Genomic DNA, 16,546 nt, shown 5'->3' on the forward strand with positions numbered 1-16,546 from the left:
TTTATGTTTACAAAGGGTTTTTAAATTCCAAGATCATAAGAAATAAGCTGTATTTTCTTTTAGGGCTTTTAAGTTTTCATTCAATCCATTTGGATTTTTTGGCAGAGGAGGAGAGATGAAAAGAGTACAGTACGGAGTCAGCTTTGTATTTTTCCAAATTGCAGAAATATTATGATTATAAATTGACTCAATTATTACTGTATAGTATTCTGCTGGTATAAGAGGGCTGTGTGTGTGTGTGTGTGTGTGTGTGTGTACTTTTTTGCCTTTGTTTTTCCCTTCTTTCTTATTTTGTCAGCAAGTTAGGATTCCTATCAACACACACAACAAAGAGTATAATGGAAAAACACTCAAACTGAAGCCAAAAGCCCTACATATTCACATCAGCTCGAACCACTTATTAGCCATGTGACATGCAGTAAATAATTTATTCTTTCTGAACCTCAGTTATCTCATTTAAGATATGTGTAGATAATGTGGATAATGATTTCTCTTCCTACATCTCACACAGTTGTGAGAATCAAATGCAGTAATCTATAATTTCACATCTATTTCATAAACTGCAGTACAATACAAATGTGAAGGAGTACAATTATAGACAGCTTTTTTTGCAGTGATATGATATGCATTAGTTCATTTTATGTAAATTATTCATCTGGTTGAGATCAGGAAAGCTATTCTTGAATACACTCTTCACTGGAAGAATACAAAGATGGAGTAAATGTGTAGAAATATTTTTTCTATTAAGATAAAGCATTCTAATGAATTTAAAATGCTCTCATGATGCAATTAGATACTTCAATTGGGTTTTAGTTCATACAACTAAGGGATCCTTAATTGGCCCATGGCTGTAAATCTGGAATGGGAAACTCTATAATCGATAGCTAGACTGTATTGATTAATTAATGGGCTGGAGTCCAGTAATTTCTGAGAGTTGTCATATCCACATAGACCATATTTTAAAAGACTGTAATTCTTTATTACCTGGAAGTCAGTTTTGACTCTCCTCTTCTGTTTCAGGCCAACAAACGTGTATTGAGTTCCTCAATAGGACAGTCTTTGTGCTAGGGGATGAGGACAGAAAGATTGTATCCTGGAGGAGCTTTCAATCTGCTGCAGTAAGCAGACATATGAAAAGATAAATTCAATAGAAAGCAGTTAGTCCTAGAATGAAGTATGCAGAGTTGGACTCAGGTAGTTGGGGAGTGGGGTAGGCACTTAGTCTAGGATGATATGTGGGAAGAATACCAAAAAGAAGGGAGGGAGCGTGTAACTCCTGACTTGGGTACTGTTGTATGAGGATGAACTAGAAGTAAGCTTGACAAAAGACAGGGTATAGGAATAGGAAATGGCATTTGGGTTAGAGGAGACAGTAAGACCAAAAGCAGAGAAATATGAAACAGTATGACAAGTATAATACTATAAAGAAGACTTTTGGCAGGAGTGACAGGAGGTAATATTGAGAGGGAAAGACTGGGCCATGTTGCATTTTGTGTGGTAGCTAAAGATTACAGATTTATAGAATTATTACATACATAGGCAATGAGATATGAAAATTGAAGTTTCAACTGAGACACCTAGATAAAACAGATTCTGTATACCAAAGTCAAGTATCAGACAAACTGCAGCATTTACAAAGGAAACGTGTTAGAACCAGTTCCACTACCTTGATCCTCTCAGTTATGTCAAGACTATAAAAAGTGGTCAGAGAATGGAGAATGGGAAAGATTTTGTGAGAAACAATTTTTGAAAGAAGGTGTGAGGCTCATCCTCCTGCTACCTACAAGGGAGAAGGGTACATAGAGGGCAGGGTTTGATTTCATCTGGGAAATCTAGATGATGAGAAATGACCAACTAACTGTTGGTGGCAGAGCAAGAGCATTGATGCTTTTGGATAAGCCTGTAGTCCTAGAGGTTGTTAGGGCAAAAGATTTGTGCAGGTTTCCTGCGGACCATAAGACTGCGTGATGAAGAAACCAAAGCATCAAGAACTCCTTTGTAGAAAGGATTCACAAGTGAGCACTTGGAAGAGAAATGCATCTGTCAAAGTCAATAAAACCACAGGTGAGAGCTCCTCAGGGATGATAAATCTCTGAAAAAGTCCCCAAATCACCCCATGAGAGAAATGTCAGCTTTAAATTTCTGTTAGGCTCAGAGAGCATTATGGAAGGCTAAGATAGACTTTCTTATGCTCTTTCTCATCTTTTTGTTGCTTCTCCTTCCCCAAAACCTGGAGGGTGCCTAAAAACATGGCTAGTAGGCTAGAGGGGAAGAGCAGATGTGGAGAGAAGTAAGTAGTCTACCATACTTTCTTCTCCAAAGGCAGGCAGACTGCCTGTAACTGGTTTGGCTGGGGCAAGTTTGTAGTTTTGATTAGAATTTTGTAATATCTTAAACTGGGCCTGGTGCCACGGCTCATGCCTATAATCCCAGCACTTTAGGAGGCTAAGGCAGGAGGATTACTTGAGCCCAGGAGTTTAAGGTTACAGTGAGCTATTATGGCACCACTGCACGCTAGCTTGAGCAACAGAGCAAGACCTTGTCTCTTAAAAATATATATATAATATATATGTAGAATATATATATAGAGAGAGAGAACATCAGTAAGTTCTGAATTAAGATCTTTTATTTAAAGCTATCATAGATGAACTCTAAATGGATCATAGACTTATATATAAAAGCTAAAATCATAAAACTTCTAAAAGAAAACATAAGTGAAAATCTCTTGGGACACAAAAAATTCCCCTGCAAACATTGCTTATCAGGAAGTAAAATGGTACAGCCTCTTTGGAAAATAGTTTGGTAGTTTCTTACAAACCTAAACATGTACATACCATAGAACCCAGCAATTATACTCTTTGGCATTTACCCCACAGAAGGGAAAACATGTTCACAAAAACCTGTATCTAACTGTTCATAACAGCTTTATTCATATTAATAATAGCAAAAACTGGAAACAACCCAAATGTCTTTCAATGGGTGAATGGCTAAACAAACTGTAGTATATCCATACAATGAAATACTACTCAGCAACCAAAGAAACAAACTACTGATACATGTAACAATTTGGATGGACCTCAAGGGCACATGTTTAGTGTAAAAAAAAAAAAACAAAAAACCCAATCTCAACAAATTATATACTATATGATTCTGTGAAACACTATTCTTAAAATAATAAAGCGATAGAGATAGGAAACAAATTAGTAGTTTTTTAAGGGATGTGATAGGTGTGGGGAGGTGGATATGACTATAAAGGGATAGCATAGGGAGTTCTTTCTTGGTAGTGAAACAGTTCTTTATCTTGATCACGGTATAGTTACACTAATCTATACATATGATTAAATTGGACAGAACTATACACACACACACACACACATACACAAATGAATGCATGTAAAATTGGTGAAAACTGAATAAAGTCTGCAGTTTATTTAATATTACTATACCAATGTCCATTACCTGGTTTTGATATTATACTACAGTTATAAGACCTCACTATTGGGGAAAGCTGGGGGGAAGGGTCTACAGAACTCTATGTACTATTTTTGCAACTTTCTTTATATAATTTCAAAATAAAAAGTTAAAAAATTCTAATTAACAAGGAGAAACTCAAGAAGCTGAGAATATTGTTCCATAATTCCACCTACCAATGAACACCATACTTACTTTCAGGTATCTTTTGACAAAGAAAAAGTAGACTACTTAAAACCATACTTTGTTAGTGAGCCTTAGAATTGGGAACATTACTATGAAGGTTTTTATTTGAGGGAAGTTTAGAGTGGGTGAGAATATTCTACTCCATATGCTCATCTTTACCTTTAGTCTTTGGTAAATTTAAGTAGCACTTCCAAAGCAAGGCTGGCAACAGGCATTTGGAATCTTGGAATGCCTGACCATATAGTACCACTGTTTTCAGTCATTTCCTAGTTTTAAGTGCATTTGAATGAAAGGCAGAAACATCACAGAGTCTTTTTGTGTCCCAACACCCTCCTATATGACATGGCTTTAATGTGAAAATGCTGCCAATATTGATTCTAGGAAATCACTTTACTGGCTTTTATCTGATTAGATGGCTTTGGAACAATGATGACTTTGTGACATCCTATTGATTTTGCCTCTAAAACATTCCTCCTATCTTGTCTCTGCCTCGCCATTTCCACTGCTACTATCAGCCTTGGAGCCTTCATTCTATCTTTTTACAGCTTTTTGTTAACTGGTCTCTCAGACTTAGTATCTGCAAACTAAGTTACCTGAAATTCCACTGCTGGATTAATCCATCCATAGCAAAACTCTGATTAGGTCATCTCCTTGATCAAAAATGTTTAAAGGCTCCTTGTTGCGTATAGGCTAAAATCCAAACTCCTCAGTTTGACATTCGAGATCTGCTCTGGGTATGGAATATTGGGTTGAAAATAATTTCCACTCAGAATTTTCAAGACATTGCTCCACTAACGTCTGGTTTTCATTATTTCTACTGAGAATTCCAATGTCATCCCCCCACCCCCAACATTCCTTTGTATGTAACCTATTTTTTCTTTCTAGAAGATTTTAATATATATTTTTTAAACCTTAGCATTCAGATATTTCACGATGATATAAACTGATTTACCTATTCTTGGCATTTCCATTTCTTATACATGGAATCATACAATATGTGGTACTTTGTGACTGACTGGCTTATTATTATTACTATTATTGAGACAGAGTCTCTCCTGTCTCCCAGGCTGGAGTGCAGGTGCACGATCACGGCCGACTGCAGCCTTGACGTCCTGGCCTCAAGTGATCCTCCCACTTCAGTGTTTTCAAGGTTGAAAACATGCATACACATTGCAACATGTACCAGTACTCTTTATTGCTGATGAATATTCTATTGTATGGGTATATCATGTTTTTGTATATCTATTCATCAGCTGATGGACATTTGGGTTGTTACCACTTTTTGCCTATTATGAATAATGTTGTTATGAACATTCACACACAAGTTTTTATATGAATATATATTTTTATTTCTCTTGGATCTACCTAGGAATGAATTTATCAGCTGGGATTTTAACAGGCAAAAAGGACCTACAGATATAAATGTAGCTATCTGTAGGTCTGTTTCTCCAGGGTGGTTCAATTTCTCAAACTGCTATGTGACAGGGGTAAGTCTGGCTGCTGACTTTTTAGAGCTGGGTGGAAGCTGAACCTTTCCAGAGTAGGTGGGGAAATCAACTTCCTATGCAGAGACTGCTAGCTGTCTTACCAATGTCCATCCCTCTCTCTTTCCTTAAGAATGGATTCCTATATTATTGGGCCCACCAATATATCCAGGTATAAAGTTTCCCAGGCTCCCTTAGAAAAAGGTGGCAATGAGACAGAAGTCAAAGTCAACTAGGTATGGTTTCAGAGAGACTGATTTAAAGGGAGATAACTCAGCTGGAAGGCATGTGTCTTTTTATGGGCCCATCTTTTCTGGTATCTAAAACAAATATGTTATGGTTGGAGCTCTAGTAGCTATCTTATACCTATAAGGAGATTCTTGAAGATCCTGAAGAATGGCAGACTTGAACAGGACTGTCCACTTTCAGACAGAAGTGAAAAAAAAAAATTCTACCTTGTTTCAGTCATTTCTATTTTGGGTATCCGTTAACTGGCAACTAAACTGAATCCTAAGTAGAGACTTCTTTTTAGAATTTCCTTTTGTAGGTAACTACATCTGTTTGTCCTCTAAGTGAGAATTATAGATTAAGTAATCTTTCTCTCATATTTTTCCTAGTTTCATTAAAGATGGAGTTCATATTTGTTTCTCATATTAATTTTTAAGACAAAAAAAGCAGAACTGTTTTCACCTATTAAGTTAAAAACGGGAATTTTACCTTTCCAAACTTATTTCCTACCTTGCCCCTTTTCATGTTAATACCATGAACTATTCAGTAATTCTCTTCAAGCTCCATAATTTCCTACTTTCTACTTTTGCTCATTATTTCCATTCCAAGGAAAGTTCTGTGTGTGTGTCTATCTCTATGTTCAAACTACACCTGTAAGATCCAACTCACAGGCCATTGCTCTCTAAGGTCTCTCCTGATCCACTCAACAAGAAGTAATTTTATCTTCACCAATACCATTTCCTCCTTGACACTTACCTCTTTTACTGGACTCCTCAAGGTTAAGGCCTGTATCTTTGGTTCTCTGTGCTATATTCTCTGTAGCATACGGCATAGTAGCCTGTACATAACTGTCACATATTGAGTGTGTTACTGTATATCAATACATTTGGATTTTAGAAACATTATTATTATTTGGTAAAACTATGGTATTTTTCACAGCTTGCTTTCTTTAGATAAAATTAACCATTTTAAAAATGTTTTTCTGCTATCTTAAAGTGGTAACTCAGACCTCCTGAGAATAATTTTATCTTTTAAAAATATGAGGGCTGTGCATGGTGGCTCACACTTATAATCCCAGACGCTGGGAGGCCAGGGCAGCGGGCAAATCACTTGAGCCCAGGAGTTTGAGACCAGCCTAGGGAACATGACAAAATCCCATCTCTACAAAAAGTATAAAAATAAGCCAGGGATGGTAGTGTGTGGCTGTAGTCCCAGCTACTCAGGAGGCTCAGGCAGGAGGATTAAGTAAGCTTGAGAAGTCAAGGTTGCAGTGAACTGTGATCGTGCCACTGCACTCCAGCCTAGGTGACAGAACAAGACACTGTCTCAAAAAATAAAAATAAAAGTGTAATGAGTGAAGATAAGTTTGTGGTTTATCTCAAAAACCTTGAAGATTTCTGGCTGGAGGCAGTGGCTTATGCCTGCAATCCCAGCTACTCAGGAGGCTGAGGCAGGAGAATTGCTTGAACCCAGGAGGTGGAGGTTGCAATGAGCCGAGATTGTGCCACTGCACTCCAGCCTGGGTGACAGAGTGAGACTCCGTATCCAAAAAAACAAACAAACAAACAAACAAACAAAACACAACACTTTGAAGATTTCAAAATATCATGTCCACTATTTCATTATCCTCTGGATCGCTCCAGATAGAATATTTCTCCCTCTTGAAGAAGGGAAAAATAAAGTAATTTGCACAGCATCATAAAGAAGAATTTAATAAAAAACAGGTCCCTCACCTCTTGAGTTCAATGTTCTGATCAAATTTGATCAGATAAGCCCCCCTTCCCACCCAAAAAGACTGACATATCAGAGAAAGGAAAATTGAAAACTTCCATGTAACTTGAAGACATGATTTTAAAACACAATAAAAAGATTGGGAGAAAAATTTTATTAACATGCATATTAGTGGCTTACTATCCGTAGTAATAAAAAGGGCTATTCCAAATCATAAGAAATAGGACAAACAACACAATAGAACAATGGGCAAAGGAAATAGGTAAGTCACAGAAGAAGAAAACATACGACAGGATATTCAGTATACTAAGCATTAGCAAAATACAAATTAGAACAAAGAAATCCCCCCCCATCCCATCTTTTGGAGAGGGAATATACAGTAAAGATTACAAATACAGACTCTAAAGCCAATCTTCCTAGGTTTGAACCTCAGTTCTCTCATTTTCCAAGCTGTATAACCTCAGGCAACTTATGAATTTCTCTGTGTCTCAGTTTTCTCATCTTCAAAATAGGAGTAATGACAGTGACCATCTCATAGGGTGGTTGTGATGATTAAATGAATTAGTTTATATAAAGTACTTAGAATATATCTGTCACATAATAAATACTACATAAGTGTTTATTATTTCTATTCTTTCAACATATTGATAAAATGGAAAAGGTTGTCTGAAGGATAAAAGTAATCTTAATTTGTTGGTGGGAAAGGTCCTTTTTTGAAGGAAAATTTGATAACATACATACTCTATACCAAGCAGTTCTACTTCTGAAATCCAACCCAGCCACCAGTACAAAAAGGCACATGTTCAAAAATGTTCATGACATCTCTATTTTGTACCAAAAAAAGGGAAACAATGTAAATATCCATCAATAGAGAAGTGAGGTACATTATTATAAAAACACTGTAGCATACAAAGATTCGGTTGTTAAAAAGATGATGTGGACTGACATTTACTGACATATGGAGAGTACAAAATATTTATACTAAAAAGCAAGTCACAAAGTAATATGTGATCCCATTTATATTAAAACACGAAAACATATACTTGGGTTCCCTTTATGTACGGAGTTTTAAAAAGGTTTGAAAATATACAAATGGTTAATAAGGTTATTTATGTGGGGAGACAGAAAAGATAAAGAAGGTCTTTAGTTCTTTTTCTCTTTACTTATATACTGAAACTTTTCCCCCTCCAAAACAACAAAGACAAATGAGTATTTTACTTTATAATTTAAAAATGGAAAAAAAAAAAGAGCTGCTTACTACATTTAACTGGAGGTTCCACAGATTGGATAAAAGAATAGAAATGTTTTGCTACTTAGATTTAGACACTGTATAACATTTTGAAAGAAGTGGCTGACTTCAGCAATTGATGTATCTGACCCAAGAAAATCAGAGGTCTCCAGAAAATACTTGGTCACACCTATAACGGCACTAATTCAAAGAACTCAGCTGATCAATATCTTGTACCTTAGCTCTATTTATCTGACTGTTCATATGATCTGAAGGCAAGAGAGTCTTTTTTAAAAATGGTAACACATTCAAACTATATTGAGTACATCTCTATACAAGAAAAAGTTTTTTGAAAAATTTCTATATAGGAAATCTCTGCAATTCAAATGGAGTTGATAAATTAAAAGGGTTACTTAATATTTGAGATTTACTAGCACTTTTTTATTGTGCTGTACTTAAGAAAAAAAGACTTTGCTATTGATTAAAGCATTAACATTATAAAAGTCACAAATAATTCATTTCAATCACTGGAAAGGCTAAAAACACAGTAACTATATAATAGAAATACAAGAGACTCCGGGAGAATATAATCTCTTGGTAATTCAATCAAACAATTCCCATGGGCAACCTAAAACAAAATGGAATAGGAGAGAGCTCTTTGTTTGAAATAAAGAAGGTAATATTTAGTGCAAGGTTAAAAAATAACGTAAACTTTAAAAAAGAATCTTGTCTCCCAAGTTTCTATATGATGCTGCAGAGTTTAAGAAATTGGCTATTGAATTGGGAGTGTTTTATTTGCTGCACATTTTTGTTCCTAAGAATCGATAATCTGAAAAAAAATTGTTATTCTATTTTTTGAGACATTAATAAAATGCTTTGAATTCCTGGAATGATGAAAATTATAGAATAACAGGAAACTAAGAAAAATATTTTAAAAATCTTTTTTTATGATTACCTTAAAACAAAGAGGTATAAAAGAGATAATAATATAAATATACTGCAAATTGGGCTGACTTGCAAATTTCACAGAGCACCTTTAATGTGGTTCAAGAAGGGCTAATAAAGCAGTAGTCCCTCATCAAGTCCCTTCATTTACAAAATAAAGACAGTAATCATCTGCTTGGCAAATCTATAATTTTATTTCTGTTTTCTAGGTAGATAAGTGAAAAAAAGTCACTTACTGGAAAAAAAAAAAGTAAAACATAAATAACAGTATCAAATATGAGAGGCAGACCTGAGGTCAAATCCTAGCTCTACTACTTACTAGCTGTGTGACCCTGGGCAAGTTTCTCAAACTTTTTATGCCTCAGTTCCTCATCTATAAAATGAGGATAATAATATCTAGGGTTGTTGTATTTACATGAGAGACTACATTTAACATGTATGGCACAGAGTAGGTACTTAATAAATATAGGTGGTGGCGATGATGTGCTCATGCTGATACCACAAGCACTATTTCCAAAATTTTGAACATTATCGAGACATGATGTGTCAAAAATATGTTAGCACACATTCAATGATTTTTCAAGGATATTATCCTTAGGGAGCTATACTCAAGCTAGTAGTCCTAATTATGGAAATCTATCCAGGCTTCCTTTTCAGCACATGTCTTCTAGATGTAATTGCAAACCAACAAGGCCAATTTCATATGCTATACATACAGAACATAGCAGTAAAAAGCATGGACTCTGGAGCCAAACTGCCCAAGTTCAAATACCATTTTTGCTATTTACTAGCTGTATGACCCTGGGCAAGATTATTTAACCTCTCTGTACTTCAGATTCTTCAACTATAAAATGGTGATAATAATAGTATTTATCATATAGGGTTATTATAAAGATGAAACAAGGTAACATGTACGAAGCATCCTGTGACAGTGCTAAAATTGTTTAGCTATCATAATCATTATTCTTTATAGTCATTCTACCAAAAACAAAACAAAAGATATACCTTTGACCACTATAACTTGATTCTACAGAAACAGCTTAACTGACTCTGAAATTAGTTTTTATGTATCCACAAACTCACCAATATTATAAGATTCTTAAACTGGTTGGGTATTTGAGTCAATATTTTGTATCTTGCCTTAATATGAACACGACATAAAAGTCAATTTTTTATTGTATTTTTCTATTTGTCATTGATTCAAATTCAGAATAGACCAAAATGCCTTAACAAAATTCACTCTCAAACTGCTTCTTTTGTTTTAAGAAAGTTAACTTCCTACCTGTCATCTGTACTGCGAAGGGATGGAAGCCGAAAGCTCGTGTTTCTGTCAAGCTTTGACTGGCTTTTGGTCCTCTTGATGGAGCCTTTCAGGCGCTTGCTGAAGAATCCCTAGAAGGAAAGGCAGAAGGTGATGGGAGAGAGAACCAAAAGGGAATGTTACTCTTCTGCACTATCTCTGCAAAAGGTATTTAGACTTTTACAATAAAGACCAGAAATAGAACCTAGCTTTTAAGCTTTTTAATTTTGTAAATAATAGTCGCTTGAAACCACCTGGCAATGTGACGAGAAAATTTTCTTCTGTGAGAATTGGGATAATTAAACTTTCTAATAGCACCTAATTTATTATTTCTTAATGTTTATATTAGTTATGGAAGAAAAACTTCTAATTTTACTGGTAGATTTCTAAAAAGCACAACAATATAACATACACAAATATATTCCTTTCTATGAAGATGGTACCAGCAATTTCAATACAAATGACATCCACTGATTTCCCAAACTAAGGGAAAACAGGCAAAGAAAATGGCACGTGCAAAGGCCCCCAGGTGAGAAGGTACTTGGCGCATTGGAAGAATTAAAAGATACTGACAGAAGAGAAAAAGCTTTATTCTAAGATATGTAAAAAGGAGTTAACTAAGTTGTAAAATATAATGTATTGGTAGTCTTGGAAGAGTTAAAACTCAGTCTATGTCACCTTGGATATGGCATTGTAAAATTAAGTATTGAATGTGGATAAACTATTTTAAAATGAAGAATAGATCATTTATGAAATCGTTAAAGCTTCCAGACTTTAACAAAGTGCTTTATGGTCTTTGGCCCCTGCTTGCCTCCTGACAGTTTTACCAAACTATCTAGAGTTCCCTGAACATCTTCCTCGACTCGCACCTGGCAAATAGTGAGCACTTAACATAAGTTATTATTTTATTAAATGCAAAAATGAATGATGGTCACTACTTTCAAGAAATTTACAATTCTATCATTGGCAGGTGAAAGGAATCTTATAGAAGCATATTAAAATTTCTCAGTCAGACACGGTGGCTCATGCCTGTAGTCCCAGCATTTCGAAAAGGCTGAGGTGAGAGGATAGCTTGAGGCCAGGAATTTAAGACCAGCCTGGGCAAAATGGCGAGACCCCATCTCTACAAAAATAAAATAAAATAAAATAAAATAAAAAATTTAGCCAGCCATGGCAGCACATGCCTGTAGTCCCAGCTACTCAGGAGGATGAAGTGGGAGGATTGCTTGAGCTCAGGAGTTCGAGGCAGCAGTAAGTGATGACTGTACCACAGCACTCCAGCTGGGGCAACAGAATGAAACCCTAACTCAAAAACAAATAAATAAAATAAAACAAAATTTATCAAGCAAAGATTCTAATTCAAAGAAAAATATTTTGACACATGGAGCATGACTCTTTCTTGAGATGAATATCATTTTATATAAGCTGTGTACAATAAACATTTCTATAATGAAGAAAAAGAAATACTAGGCCAATATTAGCACATCAAATCTTTTATATTCCTTTAGTAACTACCAAAGCCCACTGTTTTGGGGAGAAAGCTATATTTATCAGGATAAGCTAGGTTATGATTATCTAATTACCCCCCTAATCTTAGTGGCATAAAATATGTTACATGTCCATAAGCAGGTCAACTGAGGGGGTGGGATCCTGTCTATGCTGTCCTTACTCAGGAACTTAGGCTAAGGGAGGCTCTCTATCTGGGCTTCTATAGTTTTTGCAGCAGGATAGAGGTAAAATAGCAAATTATGTACATGTACTAGCTCTTAAAGCTTCATGTCACTTCTGGTCTCATTTCACTGACAAAACAATCACGTGACCATATCTAACTTCAATGGAGGGAGAGATGTATAGTACTACCAGGTACTCAGAAAGGGAACTGAAAATATTTGGTGAACATCAGTATAGACTGCCACAGTGTTTTACCAAGCCAAGTGTTTTTTAAACATGCAGGCATTGCTCCTTTTATTAGAGATAAATGAAAACAAACTTACTCAAATCAGAAGTGGAACTATTTAGATTACTGAAAGAAAATACTTATAATGCTATATCTTATTGTTTTGGCCATCCAAGGAGTAAGTGTAAAAACTCCTAGTATATATCACGTAGACATAATACCCTAGGCTGTTTTTCACTCCAGCTTATTATAGGTATGTAGAGATTGACTGAAGGCAAGGGAAAAAGGCTCAATGTGCAGATGATGAGGATGAAGATCTTTATGATTCACTCCCACCTAATGAATAATAAATAGTATATTTTCTTTTCCTTATGATTTTCTCAATAACACTTTCTTTTCTCTAGTTTACTATTTTAAGAATGCAACATATAATACATATATCACACAAAATATGTGTTAATTGACTGTATATGTTATTGGCAAGGCTTCCAGTCAATATAGTAGGCTAATAGTAGTTAAGTTTTGGGTGAGTCAAAAGTTATATGAAATTTTTCAACTGCACAGCAGGGTGGTGTCTCTAACCTCCATGTTGTTCAAGGGTCAACTGTACAATTTTGGTGTCATTAGGGAGAGTCACTGTCATTAGTCACATTCATTAGTACATAAAGGCAAAGGCTTTATGTACTATTTTCTATGACTCAATCAGAATGAGTCACCACATTTGCTAATAAATATAGTTAGCAAACCAGGCTTAAATTTATAGAATTGTAATAGGATTGCTTGGTGTTGTTTCAAAAACCTAGGTTGAGATCCAGGCCGAGAAGCCAACCAAAAATCATACATACATTTCTAATGAAAATACAGTTAAGCATTTGACTGAGACAGTATTAGTAGATGTTCACTCATCTAGTAATTTAATTCTACCTTTTTGTGGCATTTCTTTTTCTTTTTTTTTGAGACGGAGTTTCACTCTTGTTGCCCAGGCTAGAGTGCAATGGTGCAATCTCGGCTCACCGCAACCTCTGCCTCCCAGGTTCAAGCTCGTCTCCTGTCTCAACTTTCCGAGTAGCTGGGATTACAGCTGGGATTACACACCCAGCTAATTTTGTATTTTTGGTAGAGATGGTGTTTTTCCATGTTGGTCAGGCTGGTCTCGAACTTCCGACCTCAGGTGATCCGCCCACCTCGGCCTCCCAAAGTGCTGGGATTACAGGCATGAGCCCCCACGTCCAGCCTTGTGGCACATATCATATCATACCTCATATGACATAATATGATACGTTGTATTTAATAAAATTTATGCTTATTTGTTGTAGAGAACTCTACTAGGAGTTGTAAGGAAATCAAAGATAAACACAAACTCTGCCCTCAAGGAACTTGCCATTTAATACAGAATTTAGATACTAAATATAAATTTATGCACAGGCTTATTAGTAGACTGGACATGGCTGAGGAAAGAACCTCTAGGCATGAGGATATATCGATAGAAACATCCAAAACTGAAAAGCAAGTAGAACAAACAAAAATAACCCAGAAAAGAATATCCAAAAACTACAGGACAACTACGAAAGGCGTAACATGTGTAATGGGAATACCAAAAGGAGAAAAGAGAAAGAAATAGCAGAAAATCAGAAACAATAATGACTGAGAATTTCCCCAAATTAATATACCAAACCAAAGACCCAGGAAGCTCAGAGAATACCGAGAATACCAAGCAGCATAAATGCCAAAAAACACCCTTAAAAGAAAAAAATTCCCAACCCCCAAAACTACACTGAGGCATATAATTTTCAAACTGCAGAAAAACAAAGATAAAGAAAAAATCCTAAAGAAGCCAGAAGGAAAAAACACCTTATGTACACAGGAACAAAAATAAGCATTACATCTGGCTTCTCAGAAACCATACAAGCAAGAGAATGGAGTGAAATATTAAAGTGCTGAGAGGAAAAAAAAAGAACCCAAACTACCAACCTAGAATTCTATAACCTGCAAAACTATCATTCAAAAGTGAAGGTGAAATAAAGCTTTCTCACATACATGAAAAAATTGAGGAAAAATGTTGCCAGTAGACCAGCATTGCAAAAAATGTTTAAAGAAGTTCCTTAGAGAGAAAGAAAACAATATAGGTCAGAAATTGGACCTTCTTAAGAAAACAAAGAGTATAAAAGGAATAAGCGAAAATAAAACCACCTTTTATTTTTCTTCTTAATTGATTTAATATTGAAGTAATAACAATGTATTTAATTATGTATGCTTATGTATGTATGCTTATGTCTATATGATATATATGCTTATGTATACTTACATATAAGGGAAATGAATAATATCAATGATACAAATGACAAGATGGAAGAATTAAGATTATTTTATTATAAGGTACTCATACTATCTATGAAGTTGTATAGTGTTATGTGAAAGTGGACTTACATTAGTTAAAAATGTAAAAAACTGCAAATTCTAGGGAAACCACTAAATTTTTTAAAAAATAAGTAACTGATATGCTAAGAAAGGAGAGAAAATGGAACCATATAAGTCATTCAATTACAATCATGAAAGGTTATAAACAGTGGAAGACAAAAATAAGGACACAGAACAAAGGCAACAAATAGAAAACAGTTAACAAATATGGTTAGAAACCCAACTATATCAATAATCACTTTGAATGTCAATAGTCTAAATACACCAATTAAAAGAGATTGTCAGTGTAGATCAGAAAACAAGACTCAACTATATATCACCTACAAGAAACTCACTTTAAATATAAAGGCACATAAAGATTAACAGTAAATGGATGGAAAAAATATACTATGTCAACACTAATCAAAAGAAAGAAGGCATAGCTATATTAATTTCAGACAGAGCAGATATTAGAGCAAGAAAACTTGACAAGGATAAAGAATGGCATTATATAATGATAAATGGGTCAATTCTCCAAGAATACAGCCTTAATGTATATGTGCTTAATAACAGAGTGTCAAGAGACATGAGGCAAAACTGTTAAGAGTTGCTAGGAGAAATAGATAAATCTATATAGTTGAAGACTGCACACCTATCTATCAGAAATGGACAGATCTAGCAGGCAGAAAATCGGTGAGGACATAGTTGAACTCCAAAACACCATTTAATCAACTGGATATAATTGACATCTATAGACTACTTTATCCAACAACAGCAGAATAGAGATTCCTCAAGCTCATATGGAACATTCACCAAGACAGATCAAATTCTGGGCATAAAACACACATTAATAAATTTAAAAGAATAGAGGTCATACAATGTCTTCTTTCAGACCATAATGGAATTAAACTAGAAATCAGTAATAGAAAGATGACTAGAAAATCCCAAAATATGTGGGGATTAAACAACATACTTCTAAACAACACATGGATCAAAGAAGAAATCTCAAGAGAAATTAAAAAACACTTTGAACTGAATGAAATAAAAATGAAAACATAGCATCAAAATTTTGTGGTATGCAGTAAAAACAGTGCTTAGAGGAAAATTTAGCACTGAATGCATGTACTAGAAAAGGAGAAAGATCTAAACCCAATACTGTTTCTATCTTAGAAAACTAGAAAAAAAAGAGCAAATTAAATCCAAAGCAAACACAAGAAATAAAAATTAGTGCAGAATCAATGAAATTGAAAACAATAAATCAACAGATAAAAGCAATAAAATCAAAAGCTGGTTCCTTATGAAGATCAATAAAATTTGTAAGTCTCTAGCCAGGCTAAGGAAAAAATAGAGATGACCCAAATGACTTATATTAGAAATAAAAGAGGGGTCATCACAACAGGTTCTATGGACCTTAAACTGGTACAAAGGGATTTGATAATCTAGGTGAAACAGATCAATTCCTTGAAAGACACGATCTGCCAAACTTATACAGGAAGAAATAGACAACATGAATAGGGCTATATCTATTAAAGAAATTGGGTCGATAATTAATAGCCTTACAAAACAGAAGCACCAGGCCCAGATGGGTTCCTCTGGTGAATTCCATGAAACATTAAAGGAAGAAATGATACCAATTCTCTACAATGTCTTTCAGAAGATAGAAGATAGAAGCAGAGACA

The 16,546-nt window shown here is 35.0% G+C and overlaps 1 protein-coding gene across 10 annotated transcripts in view; it reads right to left on the minus strand.

Moving 5' to 3' along the window:
* The window catches only part of RASAL2 (RAS protein activator like 2), a 388,281-nt gene that overhangs the window by 47,737 nt on the left and 323,998 nt on the right, over nucleotides 1-16,546 (minus strand). For all 10 annotated transcript variants that reach the window (XM_009240601.4, XM_024251848.3, XM_063716906.1 and 7 more), the window contains one exon: nucleotides 10,556-10,665. In XM_009240601.4, the coding sequence (XP_009238876.2) occupies nucleotides 10,556-10,665 (110 nt within the window). The remainder of the gene's footprint in view (nucleotides 1-10,555; nucleotides 10,666-16,546) is intronic.

This window comes from Pongo abelii, chromosome 1, assembly GCF_028885655.2.
Source record: "Pongo abelii isolate AG06213 chromosome 1, NHGRI_mPonAbe1-v2.0_pri, whole genome shotgun sequence".
NCBI lineage: Eukaryota > Metazoa > Chordata > Mammalia > Primates > Hominidae > Pongo > Pongo abelii.